Source organism: Clupea harengus, chromosome 2 (genome assembly GCF_900700415.2).
Source record: "Clupea harengus chromosome 2, Ch_v2.0.2, whole genome shotgun sequence".
NCBI lineage: Eukaryota > Metazoa > Chordata > Actinopteri > Clupeiformes > Clupeidae > Clupea > Clupea harengus.
The window spans coordinates 25,606,995-25,629,466 of NC_045153.1; the positions used below are offsets into that span (position 1 = coordinate 25,606,995).

The following is a 22,472-nucleotide window of genomic DNA, read 5'->3' on the forward strand; positions in this document are numbered from 1 at the left end:
TCCTCTTGTATTTCAAAAAAGTTGGTGAAATATTTATTTTTGTCTTGGTAAATTAAAAATAGTAGTCATGACATTCAGTGTTGATATTTTTCCTAAACTTTAAGTTAATAAGTCATTAAAATGAAGGTTATTGTTGTGATGCTGTGGTTTATTCTGATTTTGTATTGTGCCTTTCTTTCTCTCAGGTGTGAACTGAGGACCAACAGGAATATGAAACTACAGAAAGTTGAATGTAAATGCAGCAAAAAAGTTAAAATCTAAGAATCTTAATCGCTAGAATCCTCTGTGCCTCATAGCAATGCTTTTTCAGAACTTCTGTCAAAGTAACTTCACAAGGAATACATTTCCACAACTTTATATCCCATTTAGAGTTGAAGTTGCTTAACACATATAAAAAATAGTAATTCTAGTCGAGCAGGTGTACTAATAAAGATATGTGAATCAGGATGGTTAACATTTGGCACACTAACATTAAGGTCAAAAAGTCAGGGAATGGACAGTCCAGAGGTCAAAAAATGTTTTGTCTGTAACTAAAGGGACCTCTCCTCATCTTTCCAACACAAAGAAACATACGTGTGCACTTTAACTAGACAGAATTCTCGTTTGTGATCTCCAGAAGAGATGCCTGCTATATGAGGGCCATTTTAGAATACAAGAAAATAGTGTGTCTGTGTGTCTGTGTGGGTGGGTTTCTGCATGTGTGCATGACAGCCAGAGCAAGTGAAAAAAGAAAGCGAGAGAGAGAGAGAGGAGTAGTGAGAGAGAGAGAGAGAGAGAGAGAGAGAGAGAGAGAGAGGGAGAGAGATGAAATGGCTTAAGCATTCATTTTGAGTGGAGAGACAGGTCCTATTAACATTTAACAGCATTTGTGCAACTTGGTGCGGAGGTTATGATGCAAATGAGGAAGAATTAAAAGTGGCCAGAGGTTTGTCATTGATGGATTGCAGTCTGGCACTGCTCACACTTCCCAGTGTCCATCAGAGGCGATTACTGTGTAATTAAACCTTATTTCTGGACTCTCCAGCGCATAATTACTTTGTGAATGTAACCATCATCTAAAAGCTACCAAAATGCTTTAGCATTTAGTCTGCAGTCATTTCCGCCAGCTTGTGTCAGATATAGCCGTCAGACAGTGCAAAAGAACTGTCACTTTTAATAAGAGGCAAAAAATTAAATGAAACAGTATGCTTATTACAGAAAAATTAGGCTTTCAAGAGTCCTTTCTGTTATTTGCATAATTTATTCTTTTTTTCCGTGCCCCAAGCTTTAGGCAATTTTCCTCACATTTAAATAGATTGCACATTTAAGGCTACTTAAGGAAAATTATCACTTTGCATATTTTAATTGTTATGAAGGAAGTGATTTGAGAGAGGTCCGTGGCTCATCCTCTCGAGCTGACGGATTCGGCTGTCCACCGCTGCACCGTTGCAGATAACCCCTGAGTTCACACACACACACACACACACACGAGTGCAAACACACACACACACACACACACACACACACACACACACACACACACACACACACATGCACTCACTCTTCAGTTTCATCAGAATGCAAATTAAGCACACACCATCAGAACAAGTGGATCTTTGATATTTACAAAATAGACACTAATAACTTGAGTGTAATTTGTTTGACACATATTTAGACCCCCTCCACCTTATCAGCACTGATTGGGATTTATTAATATATTTGTTTCTTTGTTTATTTATTAATTCCAGTATTTTCAGTGTTCTCATCCGCAACGTTTTAGCTTTATTTAGTCAAAAAATGGCTAAATATGGCAATGTCAAATTCCACTTTACACTAAAGACACTCTGTGGCACAGTGACAGTGGTTGACATGACAACAGTGGTATGTGTGAAAAGAAGCCAAGCCTTTACTGTGTGCCTGTCTTATCCTACCAAATCTAATACTCACTATTGCCATAAAAAGCCTTCAGGGCACCCTACTCAATGTAATGGTAAGCAATCGTGTTAGTTTCAGTAATAAAGAGGAAATGAAATGCCCGCCCAAGAGCTAAACAGCACCCCTCCGAGGCAAACTGCCACTGCCTCCCATCGCTCCCTCAGACCTCAGACAGCTTGTGAGAGGACCAGTCGGATGTGACTCTGCTGGGCTCTACTTGGGCCTCTGCTGATAGCAGACTGGCACTGGCTCTCACTGTGACTGAGGAGGAAGAGAAGGAGGAGGAGGAGAAAGCCGATGCTATCCTCAGGAGAATCCATGGCCAAGGGTGGTCCCAAAACGTAAATAAAAAAATATGATGTATATCAATATCAAAACACATCAAAAAGACTAGATGTTTTAAAACCATTCACGCAAATCTTTCATGGGAGATGGAAGTAAAACAAATAAAAAAAATGAATTACACCTGTAATCTCTTATGATGTATCACCTCTTGTGACATTATTTCACATACATATTCATAGGGCTTATTTATAATGTAGATAATGAAGTAACTTTGGTCAAGACATTGTATATTTACTTTTATACGCTTGGTTAAAATGACTATACATGCTTATTGTAATTAAGGTCAATTTGCATCCAGTGATGTTTCCGAGTAGTTCTGTATTGACTAGTAATATATACATTATCAAACCAATGCACAGAAGTGCGTTGTTATAGAAACAGAGCAACAGTTGTGTATTTTTACCTTCAACATAGCACTCATGTCACTCAAACACAAAAGAACACAATATAGGTATGGAAAACCTTTGGATCTAACTATATATTATGGGAACTTTACACCATGCTGTCTATTTCCATGTTATCATGTATTTTTAGATCCTCTGTTCACGCTTGTTTTTCACTATTGACATTCTCCACCCAACACTGTATATGCGCCACAGTATACTCTACGTATTGATTACAGGATGTGAAATAACGGTAAAATTGTATATTTATCACAGATATTTTTAGTACTATCCAGTTGCAATTCTGTGTACACATTTTGAGTACTATCAGACATTATTTGATAATTTCATAATGCAGAGTATATACTTTAATCTTACTATCTTGGCACAAGTGAAACTACAGGGTGTTTTTTTTTCTCTAAATGTAGTATACACAACTAGCATACAATCAATATTTTTGTATGTCATTTGAGGACAATATGACTATGAAGGGTTAAAAAAAGCCTCATCCTCTTGGATCTTCTAAAATCCTCTTGATTAGGAACCAGAAATCAATTGATTCATGAGTCAGCAATTTAGTCTGTATTGCCACGGGGACTGTAACCTTTGTTGAAGACAAGGGGACCAGACACCAAACTCTTAACAGCGGATCATTAATTAATTGCATTTTAATGAACACTGAAGCAGACCATTTATGTTGTCAAAAAATAATATAAAATAATGTACAGGCTGTGATACCACACTGCAACATCAGCACACTTTGGAGTTCCGTAGTGATACAGTCTAATGGATCAAACTATAACATCTACCATTGACAATGGCACACTTTCATTTTAAATTGATAAGACGTCAAATTTAATGCAAGGTTGATACTTCATTGATTCACAAGCGCAATGTAATACACTAGAAATGTAGTCTCATTGAAATCCATTTGAGGTAAGGTCGTTTTCTCTGTCCATATAAACACCACATGAATGAGAAACATCAACACCGGAGAAGTTACTTCATAAAAAATAGCTTGCGTTTCTTTCCGTTTCGTAGTGTTTTTTGTCCTCTGCTTTTGTTAACCTTTCGTCTTGGCAACCGGGCCCAACCTTCCTCCTGTAGCACAGAGGGGAAACCTGTTGGACTGCATCCATTAAGCAAAGAGTCTTTTAATGTGCACAGTTGTGAAAATAATGAAACGGCACAGGCCATAAATGCACCTCAACCCCCATTTTAACAAACAGCAGCATCCTACTGACAAACCATCAACTACATAATCATACCATAACAAAGAAGATCTAGGCAGATATGACCAAACCACATTAAGTCAAAGAATAAAAAAGCTTGTGAATCTTTTTATTGTCTAAGGAGAGGGGCGTGGCTTTGTATTTCTTTGTTCACTTGTTGGGTGGCATGTTGACAGCCCTGATCTGTCCTCATAGGTTTTTTTTAAGGCACACATTTAGCAGTTTTCGCCCAATATGTCAAATGTGCGGCGTGTGATTTCATTCTCACAAGAACACATTACAATGTGTGTATTAAAGGTGAAATCTACCCTCAAAGGCAGGTTTTTTTTGTCAATTAGTGTGACATTATTTACACACAGATTTTGGAGTTCTGAGCTGATTAGGTGGACAGCGGTCCAAAGCATCATATAGGAATGTGGTTGGTTTCTACTGCTCTGTCAGCTCTGGCTGTCTTACGTTCCCATCTGTTCAGCTCAACCCAAGTCAAACATAGTGCTTTGAAATGTCATTTATTTACAAATTACGATGTGCGACGGAATTTCACTTTCAGGTTTACTATCCTACAGCATAGATAACTTAGCATTTAAGGATAGCTGTTTAAAAAGCCTGTTGCTAATGTGCCTTCCAAATCTGTGAAATGCTTCATGTGCTCTGTGTTTAGATGAAATACATTTTCATCACCTTATCTGGATAGTAATAAATGGCAAATAATGTCCAGACATATCCAGCTTCATACAACAGTCCTTTTGGTGTCATCAAAACGTTTTCAATTCGTTTTAATTCAATGAATACAGTAACATTACGTGTTGGATTGGCAAAGACAGATTAATGTAAAGCTTACAGGTACAGAAATATGATTTTAGATAATGCTTAGAATAGGAAAAAACACACAATTAGGGAAAACACTGTGTGTATTGTGCATTGTATAGGTCTTACTCAAGTACACATCTCCTTCAAAACTGCACATGAAATTGCATTTATTTCAAAATAAACACAAAATGCAACTGAAGCATATGTGAACATCTCAACAATTAAAGAAGGGTCCACATATTACAGAAAACAAAATGAATCACATTATTTCAAAAGAAAAAAAAATCGTTTTTTTATTTTATTGTTCATTGTCCCCTAAGAATACATGAAAACACATTTATGTTGACTGTCGTTATGGCAATATTGTACATACACACATAAATATGTATGTGGTGCATTTAAAAAAACACATCATATCAACAGCAAATGTACAGTACGCACACATAGGTGTAAGTGCATTTCATGTACAAACGCAGTAAATGAAATGCACTTCCATGTCCGATATAAATTCATATATAAAACTGCACACTTACACACCTCTTCATAAGTGCACACACATACACATTCACATGCACACTACAATTCACAAAAGAGTAAAGCGATAAATATATATTTTTTAATACTTTTTTAACCGTGAATTTGCATTAGAGACCTTGGAGAAGACCTATACAGCCCACAATATTCTTCAAGAGATGTGGCATTGTGAGTTTAATCAGTGTCTTAAGTGAGTGTGCATTATCTTCCGTGGCACCCCTCACTAATGTGTCTTATCGTTTCCAGAGCTGACTCTGTTCAGTGTACGGACAGTCTTTCTGAGGTAGACTGCTCAAGTTCAAGGACAAGCTTTTTAAACATTTTTTTTTTTTCATCTTTGTTGTTTTCTATTTTTTTCATCTTTTTTTCCCCATTTTGTAACAAATGCATGACATTCAAAAAGACAGAACATAAGTACTACATGTACAATATGTAGCAATGAGGTAGAAATGGTTATAAGGGAACGATGTTTGAATATAAAAATTGATAAATAAGCGACACAAAGATGAAAGCCACATTTATGACAGTGCTGAATAGAGTAAGCACAGACAGCTGGTGGTAAAAAAAAGAGAATGAAATTTGGTTGTCTACAATAAGTACAAGGGGATGTGCTTCAAACCATTTTTTTTTTGTACTTTACAAGGTTGTGGTGTGCACTCCTGTAAGACCACGTTCATTCTGTTTTCTCTCTCTCTCTCTTTTCAAAATTTGAAACATCTCAGGGATCTCGGTTTGCTCTAACAGTAAAAGTGTTTTTTTCCACCCAGTTGAGGCGCATTGTGTGGTCACAGCATTAGGGTGGGACAGAGCACCGACAGTACATCAGAACACTTACCACTTATAAGAAACAGCTCATGTGTGCATGGTTGGTTACAACCATCCATTATGGTTAGGCGGTACTCATGTGGTCTATTTATAGGAAGGATTGACAAGTTTGGATAATTGTTTCGGTTCGATTTTAGGAAATTTGCTCTGTCATTTGGTCTGCTCTAGTGACAAAAGCAGAATGTTTCACAGCTCCCCTTTGCAATCAATAGAAGTCTAGAAAAAGGGTGTTGGCAACAGTGCATACACACTAGATCAAAAATCTATTGTTTGTTTGTTTGTTTTCCACATAGAACAGAAAATAAATAATGTCAGGAATTGTTTTCATAATTACATTCGAAATCATAAGAAAAAGCTGAATTTGCTTTGGCTTTGCAGGGGCTTGAAAAAACAACAACAACAACAAAACAAAAAAACAAAAAACAAAAAAAAAACAAATGCGTGATTATACCTAGGTTTAAAAGTGCATTTGATGAATAGCACATTAACTTTTGGGGCATGTGTTGTGATGAGGGCAATCATAGCAATTCTGTACTAATGAAGGCCTAACAAAACACTTCTAATATCTGAAGTGTTCATAAGGCTCAATCACCCCACCATGATCTAAATAACAAGGGATTTCAAAGCCTTGTATGGCAAACTGGACATTTGTAAATACATCTATGCACTCACCAAGATTAGGAGACAGATACCTAGTGCTGAGAGTATGATAGGGCATTGTGTCAACAGCACAAGACATTGAGATGTGATTTCATCAGACACCAGTGAAGTACACCGAACAGAAGGGATGACTGACACGAAACTAAAAGGGAACATAACATACCCACGCCTCTGGAAGCAAACAAATCAAAGCTAGGTCCCTCAGTGTGCCATTTGTTGAATTCTCTCTCAGGGGTGTTCCTACACCACACTACTAGTGCCTCACAAAATGCTGTTTTTTTTTTTTCTTTCAAAATGCTTCAAGAAATGAACAACAAACCAAGAAGGAAGGAGAACAAAACAAGAAAGGCAGACGTGTGAGAAGGGAGAGAAAAGACAAAGCTAGGGAAATTAAAATAAAAAAATGACATAGAAAGGAATAACATACATTCAAACACAAGGCTTTATATTCTCATGCAGCGTATCGACGCTAGGCACTATTTTCATGGGCGCGCAGACCGATGCAAGGCGCAACACGCAAGGGAGTGTTTGTGCGATGCGTGGGAATGGTATTGCAACTAAATGTGAATTCCATGCAAAAAAGGTTCTTACACAGAATGACACACCTGTTGAAATACTTGGTTGGGATGTAATTGAGTAAATATGTATAATAAATATAACACATTAATTTAATTTTCATTGCTTACGAAATATCTCAATAATTAGAATTAGGTTTATTGCCGCTTCTATGTTGGTTTAGGTTTTTTTTAGTTCTGCCTATACAGTAATTCTTAATTTTTCTTAAAAAAAAAAAAACTTATAACAATTTCCCCAAATACTTTCTCACTGTGCTCAGGTTGCTAGCCAGTGTGCTTAGCGTGGCTGAAGCCTCTGTATATATATGATTCCGTATTTGAAAAGGACAATTCTAAGAACGCACTATTTGAGCACGGCACTATTCATAAGCCACTTCCCCTCAGCCCTTTTGCAGTGCGGCGCAGATGAATGAAATCGGACATTACATTTGGCCACTCCCATTTGCCTTGCAATAAAATGTAGCGTTTGCGCTCTGCGTCGTGCACGATTAAAATAGAACCCGCTGTCTCTCTGTTCACCTGCCTTGCTCTGGTCCAGACATGTTACTGCTAACATGTGTCTGGGGCAGCACAATGAAAAGGTAAGGAAATCTTTGTGAAAGATGAATGCAATGTCTATACTCAAAGGAGAACCTATCGTAAATAGTGTTTGTGCACACACTTTCATATACATATGGCAGGGTATACAGACTATGAGTAAGAAAGATGATTGAACAAAGAGAAGGTTTTTTTTTTTTTTTGCCTTGATAAAAATGGCAGCTTGTTCTATTGGGAGGGTTTGCGAGCAAACAAGTCAGAGAGGTTCAGCCGTCTATCCATCTCTCTTTTGTGTGTTGTTCCAGAAAAACTGCACTAAACTGAGGTAGAACTGAATGCAGGGCTCACAGATATCATCACAGACAATCCACAGACAGCAGCAGAGCAAAGTCATAAAACTGCATTATGAATTCTTACCCAAAGGAAAGAGAGAGAGAGAGAGAGAGAGAGAGACAAGAAAATAAAAGTTTCATCCCAAAACATTTTGGTTTACTCAAAGTGGTCAAACTATCCTTTCTGCAGCACGGACAAACAACTACAAAATATATTAATTAGAAAAACATATCTATATGACGGGATACTGCATTCTTCCTGGTGCGGCTAAGCTGAAATAGCTAACCTTTCCAAACACGATGCTAGTCTGTGCCAATCTTGTCAACATGGACTCCATTCACTGTCTGTGGGAGGAGGGCAGGTAAAGGGTGGTGTGTTCATGACTGGTGCACTGCTCATACAACACCACTATCAGACCCTCATCAGCTGCCACAAGTAATACAAAACAAGTGTCTCAATGGAATACTTAACACTGACACGGAAAAACAAACAAACCAACAAACAAAAGAAAATAGACATGGAAAAATTTCAAGAAAGGATAGAATTAAGAATAGAATTTAGAAGAGATTAAAAATGACAGAAAAATTATAGAAAATCAAAGATGGAAAGAACTTTCTCCTCCAATTTTCCTCTTTAACATTCCAGATTACCTCTGGTACATTCATAGTCATATCCTTGCCATTACTATTCTACTGAGGTAAAACCTACATTTGTTCCATTTTAGATAATGCAAATCAGAAACCAGGCCTAATGTTGTCAGCAGTGTGTAGTGCTTCGACACAATCTGTTTGAGGTACTGTACAAATCACAATCACTTTCCTGAGATTTCTTTTTCATTTCAACGACATTAAAATAAATGAAGTCTTATAAGTTAGGGTCCAGATTACAAATGCCGCATGGACTTTTTTTTTTGTCCTCTGTCCACATACACTGTGAGACAGATTTGATTGAGGAATACTGTTGTTGTTTCATTGTAAAACAAAGAGGACAAAGCAGAGCTGTGTGTTGTTTTAGTCTCGTCCTAAAGCTTTCTATATTAGCACGTGCCACCAATGTTGATTGTGAGGCAAAAAAAAAAAAAGGAAATACAAAATGATAAAGCACCACTTCAGGCACTTGATAGCAACAGAATAAAAACAAAAAAAAACAGCAGAATGATATATACACATAATAAGGAGCAAATAAAGGTTTCCTTCCCCTTTAAGTCGACTTACTTACAGTGCACCATGGGTAGGTGAGGCTTACCTTCAGCAGTGTGGAGCATCAAACAGTATTTCTCTGCTGTGTTTTTGTGCAGATTGCCAGACATAGACTAAAGCAAGGCTCTGCGCCTTTTCAAGTCTTATTTCAAGTGTCATTTCATGTCTTTGTGGTTTGGGTTGCCATTATGTATTCGTGTCCCCCCTTCAAAACTGAATGCTTACCACAAAATAATTCTGAAACGCATCCGTCTTTTAAAAGGCTCGCCTTTTAAAACATGTTTATTTTTTTTTGTTTTTTCGCTTTTTGCTATGTTTCTCATTGACAACAGCCAAACATTTTATTCCATTCAGTGTATGTGTCAAGTTCTTTTTGTGATATGCTGGGCTGGATTTTGCAAATGACGTTCTCAAAGTCCTGGTACGAGACTGGCCTCACCTGACTGGGCAAGAAGTCAGATCCGGCCATGCCGTGCAGCGGGCCTATGACGGCCTCCTGGCACAGGCGCGCCACGTCCAACCCGGAGAAGCCCTCAGTCCGCTGGACCAGCAGGGCCACCTCCTTGTCGTTGAGGCAGTAGTTGTGCTGGGCGAGCAGCTGGCTGATGATCTGGTGGCGAGCGCCGGCGTCCGGCAGCGGCACCAGCAGCCGCTTCATGAAATACCTCCGCAGCGGCTCGTCAATCTCTTCCGGCTTGCTGGTGGAGCAGATCACCAGCACCTGCTCGTCGGCCGCCGCCGACAGCAGGCCGTCCAGCTGCAGCAGCAGCTCACTCCGCAAGCGCTGCACGGGGCTTTCCTCGGCCAGCTGCCCCGACAGGAGCAGCTCCACCTCGCTGATGAACACCACGGCCGGCTGCCGGCAACGCGCCACCAGGAAGGAGGCCTGCACGATCTTATCGCCCTCCGACACCCACTTAGTGGCCAACGCCTGGCCGCTGAGCTGCAGGAAGGCGGCGCCCATCTGGCTGGCCACGCAGCGGGCCAGCAGCGTCCGCCCGCTCCCCTGGGGCCCGAAGAGCAGGACGGTGCGAGGCAGGGCGCCCAGCCCACTGAACATGTCCGGCCGCAGCAAGGGCCACAGCACCTCGTCCTTGAGGGTGGCCTTGGCCAGGTCCAGGCCGGCGATGTCGCTCCAGTCGACGGGCGGCATCCCCTGCTGGAGGACCTCGGTGGTGATCAGCTCCACCAGGCTGGCGTCGCTGTTCTTCAGCTGCTCCGCGGCCGGGTGCGCAGACGAAGCACCGCCGGAATGGCCGAGGTGCTGCCTGTGCTCCTCGCTGAACTTCCCGCTGAACGATTTGCCCGAGCCGTAGGACGACGGGGGGGTGAGCGCCCGCGAGCCGGCCGACTGCCCGCTGAACTTCCTCTGCTGATCCGAGGACATCGACTGCTTGGTGGGCTTAAACGCCAAAGATGACGCTTCAGCGTTTCTGTCAAATCCGTTCCCTCTGCTTGAGTCAGCGATGCTGCTGTCAGGCATTCGGTACATGGGGCTCTGGGTGGAGCGCTGCTGTGGCTGCTGCTGTTGCTGGCTGTAACTGAAATTTCCATAAGCGGAGTCCATGTCTCCCTGGCCTGTCATGTAGAACGCTTTCCTCTTCAGCGAGTTGGCGGAGCTGCCATTGAGAGGGGTGGGGGCGATGGGCGCGTGGCTGTGGGACTGGTAGGTGTAGCCGGGTAAAGTGGAAGGGGTGAGTGGAGTGGGCGCAGCAATGCCCGACGGCAGGTAGGCGGACGGGGGAGGTGGAGGCCCTCCCCCCGGACTATAACCAGCCACTGGAGTCTGTGGGGGGTACCCTGCTGTGGGGTAGCTGTAGCTGGACAGGTTCGGGGAGCCCGCGTTGTAGCTGGGCACTAGTGTGGGAGGGGGAGGAGGCGGTGGGGGTGGTGGGGGCTGTAGAAGCCCGGCGCTGTGCAGGGGTGACGGGTGTGGCGAGGGCAGGCCGGGCGTGCTCTGCCCGCTGTAGCTGGAGTGCAGGTAGGAGCCGTTGTAGCTGCTGCTGAAGTCCTGGGCCGGCGTGTGGCCGCCGCAGTTGCTGCTGGAGTAGCCGGGCTCCACCAGGCTGCCCGTCCCTGACCCCGTGGAATTCCCCACACTGGCAGAGACTTCCACCGTGACGCCGGCTTTGCTCGCCGCGATGACGTCGGCCGCACAGCTCATGGGGTAGATGCCGTCCTGCCAGTCGCTCTCCGACTTGCGTCCGTTCAGGAGGCCGGCGGGAGCGGGCCCATCCGTGTAGGAACACAGCAGGCTTCTCTCGCTGGGGCCCTCCAGGATGCCCGAGTACTTCTCGGCATACTTCTTCAGGAGGTTGGAGGCGGTCAGGGCGGAGATGTCGTCGTTGGCCCAGGCGTACTGGTACGTCCTCTGCAGGTGTCCCCGATAGGCCTCGGCCTTGTGTGCTGGGGAGCGGGTGGTGGAGGAGATGTCAAAGTGCTGTTCCGCCCACTGGGCATGCTCTGGGGTCCACTGCATCTTTAAGCCTGTACAACCACACACACAAAAATACCACACGACAAACACAGACAAAGAGATAATGTGTGAAAAGGGTGGAGACATATGCCTTTAAAATCAGAACACAATATTAAGAGATCAGAACTTTTAAGACAGCAGAACCGACACTCGCGATAAAAGACTGGTACCCCTAACACCAGAAAGAAACGAGAAACTTTGACGGAAAAAAGCCAGAAAATAGAGCCTATTTCATACTTAAGTTTCCCCCCTCCGCACCAAGCGACATATCATAGGTGTTGCTGACAGACTGCATCATAGGAGCAGCATGGATTTGGGCCCCGGCACCTGGTTAGCACAGTATAATGCACCCGGCTCAGGAGCGGACTGACACAGACATCGCAGGTCACTCTATAATCCAACTCTCATCTAAAGGCAGTCCTAGACAGTTTCAAATCTGCTTGGAGGAGTGCAGCAAAGCAATCTCCCTGGCAGCGCTCCGTTGCTTTCATCACACAAACCCCACAGCTCGGCGTGAATTACAACAGCCCCTGCGCCTGCCTCTTGCTTCCTGGCCAACAGGGTGAGAGGGAAGGAGGGAGGGAGGAGGAGAAAAAACATGCTTTACTTGTCTTCCGTCTCTCTCTCTTTCTCTCTCTCTCTCTCTCTCTCTCGTTCTCTGCTCCTCTCTCCTTGTGTCTCTGCCTCCCTCTCTCTCTCTGTCCGCTCCCCCCCTCCCTCCCTGCTTCTCTTTCACTGTCTGCCTCTCCAGTCCCTCTTTTCTCATTGCCGCTGGGGCTCAAAAGCCACTATGAAGCTTAATCCTAAACTCCATCTGCAAACACAAGTAGTTACATATGCTGTCATCTTAGACTCAGCATGGGATTATCAAAAAGACATTTGCTCAAGAACAGACTGATGTAATAGTTGCTTTGAAACACACACACGCACACACACACACACACACACACACACACACACACACACACACAGTGGGGACTATGATCACTACTGACAACAAAGGTGCGGTGCTCTGTTAGCCTACAGACACATTACTGTATCTAAACCAGTGTTTTCCTTAAGCCAGGCTTCCTCGTCTAAAAGCTGACACCGGTAATACAGGTCAAACCACACTGGCACGCGCTTTATGTTTCCACATCTGATCTGTCTTGACTATCTACACAACCCCCCACACAAATCCCCCATGCATGCGGGTAAAGAACACTGCAGGTTCACAGCAGGTGTATGGAGAGCAAAAAATAAGGATCCATACACGGACAAAAAGTAAAAAATAGGATGCCTAGGAAAAACAGCATGAACACATACATGCTAATAAATGCCAATGATTCATCTTCCGCTCCAGTGTTTATTTAAGCACTGCGCTTGAAGTTAAGGGCATAGCCTTGCAGCTCACCCTTTTGAAAACACACACACACATGGCCAAAGCCTCAGATGAGCTCTTCTCTCCTCGCCGTCTCCCTTGTGACCCCCCCTCTCCCTTCCGTTTGCTAGTGCGGCAGCCATAGCAGACACCCGCGGCTAATTAGCAGGATGATGCTGCGCTAATTGTGTTAATTTACAAGGTTTTAGTCAAAGAGATCCGCGCTATGGCTGGCACGGATGACAGGCTAGCCAGCTAATGATTAAGGAAAGCTCAAGACAAAGAACTCAGCCAAGCCACAGAAACGGCAGCTAAATACTAATGAAATGAGGGAAAACAAAATAATGAAAAAAAATAACGTGAAAAAAAAAGAAGAAAAAAACATTAAATGAGACCTTTCTCTGGCAGTAGTGTAAATATACTATCACAATTATAAAAATCAACCCTGACACTGGGAACAAACAATATTCTCCTTAGCTGTGTCTTTATGCTGTTTACAGCCTGAATCCTTATCATGGGGACTACACATGAGGTCCAATCAAAACACAGCAGACAGTCGTCAACACGGCCTTTCCTTTTGTGATCTTCAGGGACAGGTTCGTTTCCCCCCCTTGTCGGCTGTAGTCTACATTGTGTTTTAAATAGCGTACACACAGTAATTGCTTAGGAGAGTGCCAGTGATTGCCTTGTGAATTCAGTAAATAAAAAGCCTGTTGTCTCTTTCCTCACGTCTCTCAGCGTGTCCTTTATTACATTACTCATCTCTCGTTCTTCTCCTATATATTAACCCTCACCCTGAAACAGGGGCTCTGAGAAGGATGTGGGTGGCACCGTGCACTACAACATAGTAAGACATTTTTTTTTTTTCAGTAAGATTTTTTTTTTTTCCCAAGAGAGAGAGAGAGGGGTTGAAAAATCCTCCACACTGCTCACGCGAAAGGGGATTTAAACAATGTTCCAGTCTTTCATTTTAATGGGCTTTATGAATGCTACTCTGCACTAACAAAGGGATAAAAACTCAGCTTTGAGCAATTTAACAACTTCAAAAATCACAGTGTGAAGTGCTTAGCAACAGAAGTGAGATGTCATTCGTAACATCCTTTGCCGTGCTGAAAGGGAAAGCCCTGCCTCTCCACCAAATAGGTCGTCAGTGTGGATTTGGTTAATAAGCACACACAAAAAAAAAGTGACGAAAACATGTAAAAGGAAAAGACCGTGCAATTCCTCCTCGTTTGTACATGACAGCATTCGCGTGGCGAGGAAAGAAAAAAGAAAAAAAAAAAACTGCTACTTCTTCTCCTGTTTGAATTCCATCTGCATAATGCGCCACTTTGGACACCCCTATATCGCAGTAGTGGTGCTCCTGGCCAAGAGTGCCTACACAGAGTGGCTCAGATGCACAACGCCTCGGATATTTAATGAAATGGGAACAAAGCTAGAGGAGGGAAATGATTTAAATACAGTGAGCGAGGGCTGCTGAACTATAGAGGAGGTGCCGTGGCCAGGAGAGCCAGGCCTCTTCTCAGGAGAAGGACAGCATGAGATGAATCACTTACAGGGACTGCTTCAAACCCTAATACATCAACGCTGGGGATTAAACATGGTGCTCTCCACCTGCACTGACTCTACTGGCTTTGTGACAGCACATCAACACACGCACACACGCACACACGCACACACACACACACACACACACACACACACACACACACACACACACACACACACACACACACACACGCATACACAGTTTGCAAAAACAAATGGATAAAGAAAATGCATGAAATCGGGGAAAAGACAATGCCATTTGACAGTGCAATTCATTCTCATCTGGCCTAAACTACAAGTAACGATTGAACTGACCATAGAATTTGAGTCAATATCCGTCAAATATGGCTATGTATTCATTTGAACTCTTATTTATTGATATTATTGCCCTCCAAATCCGAGTAATCCCATTACCATAGCATAGACTTTGATAAACTATCTGTGATATTTGGTATTTTATATTCTGTGCATTGTTCTCTACTGCCCCATGGTAAAGTCCTCCCTTTTAGGAGAAGTTTCTGTCACTTGAAGGGACACACACACACGTACTTGAAAACACATACTCCCATAGAAAGTGAGCAAAAGAGAAGCTTCTCCTGCTTTTTGTTGCAAATGGTGTTACTACAAAGAGCACAATTAGCCAGAACTTTACTGACAGTCTAAGGTCCAACCTTAAATTCCTGTGGTCACACCACCACCCAGTTTTATTTAAGGCTACAAGAATCTGGTATTCTTTAGATTAGAGTTGGGACCAATCCGATCCAATATCGGTATCGGGTGCTGATACGAATGTAATTCACTCATCGGATATCGGACTAACGTTACCGCTCCACATACCAATCCAGGTGTTAGAACTTCGGCCGACAACTAACAGCTCTCAGCTCATAGCTGTCGGCAAATAGTTTATAGTTCCATCCTAGCTCTGACTAGACAAACTAGTCATCCTCCATCATTCCAGAATTATTGCACATATCATAAATATTACACTAGCTGATAAGGACGTTTGCACACAGATCAAAACATGGAGTCAGCTGACTACTGCTAGGCCTACCTATAACCTGCTATCCTACCCTAGTAGCCTACACTACTTACCATAGATGAGATGTTAACTCTTTACACACTCAGAAGAAGCATTGCTTTAATAGCATCATCTAAAACTCTTCCATTGTGAACACCCATGTTACTGTAATGCATGCTTTAGGAATATCTATCTATTACATCCGCACACAAGTTACCTCTCAACACCACCTCTAATGTAAATTAAAATGTATTCATCTCAGTTTGGCCGAAAAGCAATAATGAGAATAATGCGCCAAACACGATCCAAATGGGAAACAAGTGGAGAAATCCACACAAATTGGTCCAGCCTGCAGTGTTACTGGACCGACTTCTCAACTTCCTGGTTACCATAACCACCCACAATCAGGTTTCACAACGCTGATTTCGCCCTGCTAGCGCTGCCTCGGGCAGCTAGCCCCACAGGTAACCCAGTAGCAGGTTTTTTTTAAAGAAAAAAAATAAACAAATATCATACTAACTTTTACCTTTTTTGTGTGCTGTGTGGTTTTGTACAGCCTCATGGAACCTCATATATAATACCAATAATAATGATGATAATAATACAATTTGAAAACAAAAGTGGATCTCTATTCCAAATATTACTGAAACCCATTTTGTTACAGAGACAAATATACAAATCCAGCAGATCAATTTAGCTGATAAATGGCATTCATTCTTAAAGCAGCATTAAGGAGTTTTTCCCTTGGAGCTCCCCCTTAAGGTTTGGAGGTATTTAACGTTTACTTCAGTGTCGTAAATACCCAGTTACGATAGATGCAGCCTCGCATACACTTGTATTGATGACCAGACGAAGTCAGAAACCAACAAATTATGTCAACCGATAAGGTAAGAATATTCAAAGATTTTACATAAATATGACTGCATAGTTTTATTCATTGTGATATCGGAGATGAATGCTAACACAACCAAATAACTGACAACATTTAGTTTAGATGAAATACCGATCGCGTTTTTAGCCTATACATTGTGTGATCGAATACAATATTATTGACAACACCAAAACGCTACATATTCATCATTTACATTGGAACGTGTAATTCATTACAAGCTAGCGAAGTTAGGTTTCCAAGGTTGCAAACTTCTAAGGCTTACCTTGCGTGTGATTGACTTAGACTTTTGGCATCTACTAAAATAGGGTGACCAGACGTGCTCTTACCCGGACAGGTCCTCTTTCGAGACCTAAAAAATGCGTCCAGCAGGGATTCCAAAAACGTCCGGGATTTTGCCTTGTCGGATATCTGTGTGTATCTGGGTCTTTCACAAACTAGTTATTACGCCCTTACAAGGTTTGGAAAGGGTATTTTCCTTACGTTCTACCTTCTTGCGCGAGCTCTGACTGTAGAGAGAACTGTCAATGGTCGATAGCCTTGTCAGTGCTGGCAGATGTACGATAATTATCCTCTAAATACGATCATTCTGAGCCTTTGGTAAATTTCGTCGCGGGGGAGGGCTATACACTACCCCTCCCCCGCAACGAAGTGTCCTCTTTTTCACAAACTAAAATCTGGTCACCCTAACTAAATCTCCGTGAGACAGGGATGACACTGATAAGGCTACAGCCTATTCTTTCATTAATTACATAGGCAGGGATGTACATCACAATACATCAATTTTCGTTGTTTTATCGACATAGGACAGATCACAATAGCTAACGTCAAAGACAGTAGAAACAGTTTATTATAACACTGTATTAGCTAAATTCGAAAGGATAATTCATGCATGGCTAATGGTGTATGAGGTTTGGATGTCAACAAGTTTTTTTCTATGGTTTAATTGCAGGAATCGACGTCATTGTCAACATCTGCCTCTTCAGTAATTGCAGGGAGATGACAACAGACCAAGAAAGGCTCTGCTGCCGCCAGGCCCCTGAAAACTCCGTCAGCAGCATGGCACATATGCAGTTATATGTTCTTGACCCGGGCGTTTTCGGCTGGCATGGGCTGCATGGAACGATGTGTTTGCTGTTGATGACGAACAGGAACCAGGGGTGGAGCAGCGACAGTACAGATATGCGGCATACCGCCAATTTGTACTGTGGCAGCATGGCCGCTTGGGTGAAGGCAATAGGGTTATTATTCCGAGCTGCTGCGTTTGGAAGATAAGAACTGCATTTCCTGACCCCTTGGGTCAATATGTTGGCTTCAGGGTGCGCTGTTTGGTGTAAATATGTAAATAGTTTTGTTATTTATGTTCAATGTCAAAACATGTACAGTTTGATGTTCATTGTTTTTTATTTACATATAAATAAAAAAATATTTCTTTTTACGACTCTTGAATTATTTGCAAATTATTTACATACACAGCTATGAAAGAATGGAATAGTTTAGAATTCACTTTGGGCACCACCCTCTCCCCGTGAAACCTGAGCCGTGACAAGTTCAAATGTGGATGGAGGCTGCGTTGCGGCAAGCAAACCCAAGCGCCTGGGATCATCAGGCCTTAGACCCTGTATTCTTGGAAGGCCCATTCCACTTCCCAGCCTCTCAGCAAGGATGGCCTTCTGCAGGTCTGGAATGTAATGGTAGCCTTTGCTCTCGTTCCAGTGCTCGGACTTCTTGTTGAAGTACTGTCTGTACCTAGTAAAGTAAAGTAATTGCACAATCCCACAACTGTTTAGGTAAGAACTAATGAATTATTTTTGGTAGTACACTACTGTTATAGCAAAGCTTACATTCGGTGTCCATCCTTGCCACGTGCAGGAATGCGGTGGTTGTAATCGATTGCTGCAAGCAATGTCTGGGTTTTGTAAACAGGGGGGCTGTAGGCAAACCGCTTTCCTGCATACATGAGTATGTGGTTTTGGAAATTCTCCAAATCTGAAGTTGTCCTGAAAAACACATACATAACCCGAAAGGCCCAGTCAGTGACACACTTCTCACCACTAGATGCTACTCCAGGAAAAGTATCAGATGAGGCTTCATTTCAATTTCAATTATAATGTGCTTAGCAGTCAGGCCTAAGCAGCTGATTTTGCACACAAAACAAACATGGAAAATCACCCAGAGTTATACAATTATTGTATTGGTAATGGTTCTACAAGACAGACAAAAAAAGTTCAGAAATATGATCATAAGTGCTTGTGTGTATGTGCAAATGTATGACAAATACTAGCATTTGCATAACTATAGGGGCATACCTGAAACTTTTTGTTGTTCTGGAGTTTCTTGTATGTCCTCACCTGGAGGATCGGGTGTTGCCACATCAAGCACGGCTTTATCCATGCTTATCTCCAGGAGTTGGTTGATGTTGGCAGTCATAGCTGGGGCACTGCAAAGCAGCAAGATATGTACATAGAATCAATTTGAAGATCAAAAAGGAACAACTGCATCATGTTCTCCTAAAACGTTGTCTTCTCCTGAAAGACCAAAATATTTGTGATGCACCCTTCAACATAGCAGTAGTTCAACCTGAAATGCAACTAGAAACTGAAACATACCGTAGATGAAGAAAAGGACTATAGTCTTCATCAGAGCTGTCCCAATCTTCTTCCAAGCCCTTCTGATTAGGATCCTCCCAGCAATCATCCATGTCAATACTGTAAATAAAAATGATTTACAAAACACACACACCCACAACACCATAAACTTGAAGCACAAAAGAACACGAACTAAGATGGTTTCATGTGCAAGACTTACATGCTATTCCTCATATAATTCGCCTCCTCCTCATCCAGAGAGTCATGCTGCTGCTCTTCAGCAATGCTCAAGGAGTGCATGCTGTGAATATAAAACGAATCTAAATAAATATATTCATCAACAAAACAATGCATTACGGTCGCAGTTGTAAGACGAACTCACCTAGATTCTAGCACACCAATCGCTTCGGTTTCTTTGCCCAACGGTTGAACACCTTGCATAGCGAATTCTTTGTCCCTGATTCAAAAGATAAATAAGTCAGTCACAACTTGCAATGTCCTGCATGGCTGGTTTAGAAACGCAGTTCTAAGATACATACCCATCTCGGTCGGACTCTTCTGAAATACTAGATACAGGCGGCGGTGGTGGCTGTGCATGTCCCTTGCTGGGAGTAGACATTCCCTACCGCTTTTGATAGAAAGAACCAATAGTTTGCCGCTACATCTTTATATATGTTTTCACAAATCACGGCATTCAAGTCAGGTAACACACAAGTAGCATACTAAGCTAACGAAACATGAACCACAGACCAACTGGCTGTAAGGGAATGCTAACAGACAAAGTCAACTATCGCTAAATTCCTTGGAAATATCTGGAATATCCTGAGACTAGTGGAGCTTGGGTGGCAAGTTAGCCAGATAGCGATCACAATGACATTACAAAGAAGTGTATACGACGTTATTACTAGCTACTCGATTATTACTAGCATCATTGTCCAAGCGTGTTATAACAAGATGGCTGATATCGCTAACGAGATGTCTTGATAGCGGCTAAGCTAGGGTGACCAGACGTCCTATTTTACCCGGGCGGACAAGTCCTCTTTTACCTGGACAAAAAAGAGGACGTAAACCTAGCATCAATGTCCAAAAGTGTTATAATAGGGTGACCATATTTGAGTTTGTGAAAAAGAGGACACTTCGTCGCAGGGGAGAAGGCAGGGTAGGCTAGTGTTTAGCATGCTGGACCCCGCACCCTCCCCCAGCGACGAAGTCCTCTTTTTTAGAAAACTAAAATCTGGTCACCCTAAAGCCTAGCAAAACCTATTGAAATGTGCTTTCCTCGAGTATGACAAACTAGCGAGTCAACAACTTTGATAACACAGTCAAACATCAAGCAAGAGACAGTACAAACTACTTACTAATCCAGCAGAAAGATGGCTAGCTGTGAATCGAACTTGTATCCAAATGTGTCTTTCAGCTCTCTCCAACGAGTAAAAGCGGTTCCGATTATGACCCTAGTCCGATCTCTTGCTCTGTCGGCCTCTCTTTTTCTCTTCTTTGCTTCATCAGACATCGTCTTCTTCTGTTTCTTTGGTGCGTTCTCCATGATGAATACTGATGAGACTTCGCTGGCTTCTCGTCTATACTGTAGCTGCGAGCGTGGACTGGCACTATATGACATTGCGTAATCACTGCCAGAAAGCAGGTCGAAGTACATCCGCCCCCAGATCGGGCGGCCTCAGAATCCTACATAGCGGAGTTATTTCCCCACAGACCCCCGATGGCAATGGCGGAGGCGCAAATCGCCATATTAAAAGTCATTGTAGCGGCACAATTTTTTTCAAGCTGTTATTTTAAGGTACAATTGTTGCATACTGTTACTTTAACAATCGCAGATTCCCAACTCAAAGTTGTAATATGCAGAGAAGAGGAGGAATGTTTGATATTTAAAATGACTGGTACAAAGATATGACCACATCTGACTATGAGTGAGCAGTATCCATCTCTGCAGGTCCCCATTATTTAACCACACAAAATATTAATGCATCATCAGCAGTCATCTCTGCAATGGCCATCACATACATGACACACAAATATTAGCCTATATCATTCTAGAAAAAAAAGGTAAAGATTTAAACAGGTACCAATGGGAATTCATTTTTTAAAGAACCATTATGAGGCTTATGTCAACAACAGGAGGCACTCTGAGACACATTGATATCGCATGGTGTTTAATTTCTGGCACTGTGATCATCAGCAATGAAACACAGAGGCTGACCTTTTTGGGAACTATTAATCTTGGTAGCCTTGGTCGTTTTTAAGCAAACAGAACTGGGCCTCCGCTCTGTCCATCCAATTTCCCAGTGCGTAAATTGGACTGCCGCTCGCACAATTCTCTATTCATTACTGGGCTCCTGAAAGGAAGCACAGAGGTGGCCGAGCAGTTCCCTTCTTTTTTCTCCCCAGGTGTGTGTGTGTGTGTGTGTGTGTGTGTGTGTGTGTTTGTGAGATTGCGTGTCTGGATGTGGGTGAGATTGTGTGTGTGTGTGTGTGTGTGTGTGTGTATGTGTGTGTGTGTGTGTGTGCGTGTGTGTGTGTGTGTGTGTGTGCGTGCGTGCGTGTGTGTGTGTGTGTGTGTCTGTCTGTGTACCACTGTTCTGCCTTCTAGCAGGATTCCCTTGCATCAAGGCTCCAGATCCCCCTCCCCCCACTACCCTCCCTTTAAACACTTTCTTTTTTGACAGGGCTGTGTGTGTTTGGACTGAGGCTAGCTGTCCTAATTGAAGCGCCGTCTAATCAGACTCATTACCATTTTCAGCAATTTGCACCACCAAAGATGCTTATTAGGTAACTGTGTTTAATACAGCGCTCTTTAGAAAACGAACTGTAATGAGCTCTTTAAAGTCAGTCTTGAGCATGATTATGGCGCCCAAGTGTGTGCAGGGCTGAAGCAGGCTGCTGGATTTAGTCGTGTGCAATGTCATAATTAAGCGCCGTGCTCTGCTCTCTCTCTCTCTCCCCACTACAACACAATGGCCTCCGCTGAAGCCAGAGAGAAAAAAAAGCCTGAAAAATATTTATAATTACTGATCATTACAGGCCCGGGATTTTCATCTGTGGATGTAAACATAATTACGAGAGCTTCTGCTTTCATGCTGCACTCACACCCGCACGGACGCACACGCACACACACACACACACACACACACAAACACTCTAACTCAGACAGAGGCGCTTGCTATGACAACCATGCAAATACAGGGGACAGACATTAATTACACTTATAAATAAAAACAAGTTCATATT

General features: G+C 42.6%; 1 protein-coding gene across 3 annotated transcripts in view; it reads right to left on the reverse strand.

Moving 5' to 3' along the window:
* Positions 1–4,624: 4,624 nt before the first annotated feature.
* Positions 4,625–22,472, reverse strand: part of fign (fidgetin) — a 43,772-nt gene continuing 25,924 nt past the window's right edge. For all 3 annotated transcript variants that reach the window (XM_031558354.1, XM_031558344.1, XM_031558339.2), the window contains one exon: positions 4,625–11,834. In XM_031558354.1, coding sequence (XP_031414214.1) covers positions 9,667–11,826 — 2,160 coding nt within the window. In that variant the 5' untranslated portion in view covers positions 11,827–11,834 and the 3' untranslated portion in view covers positions 4,625–9,666. The remainder of the gene's footprint in view (positions 11,835–22,472) is intronic.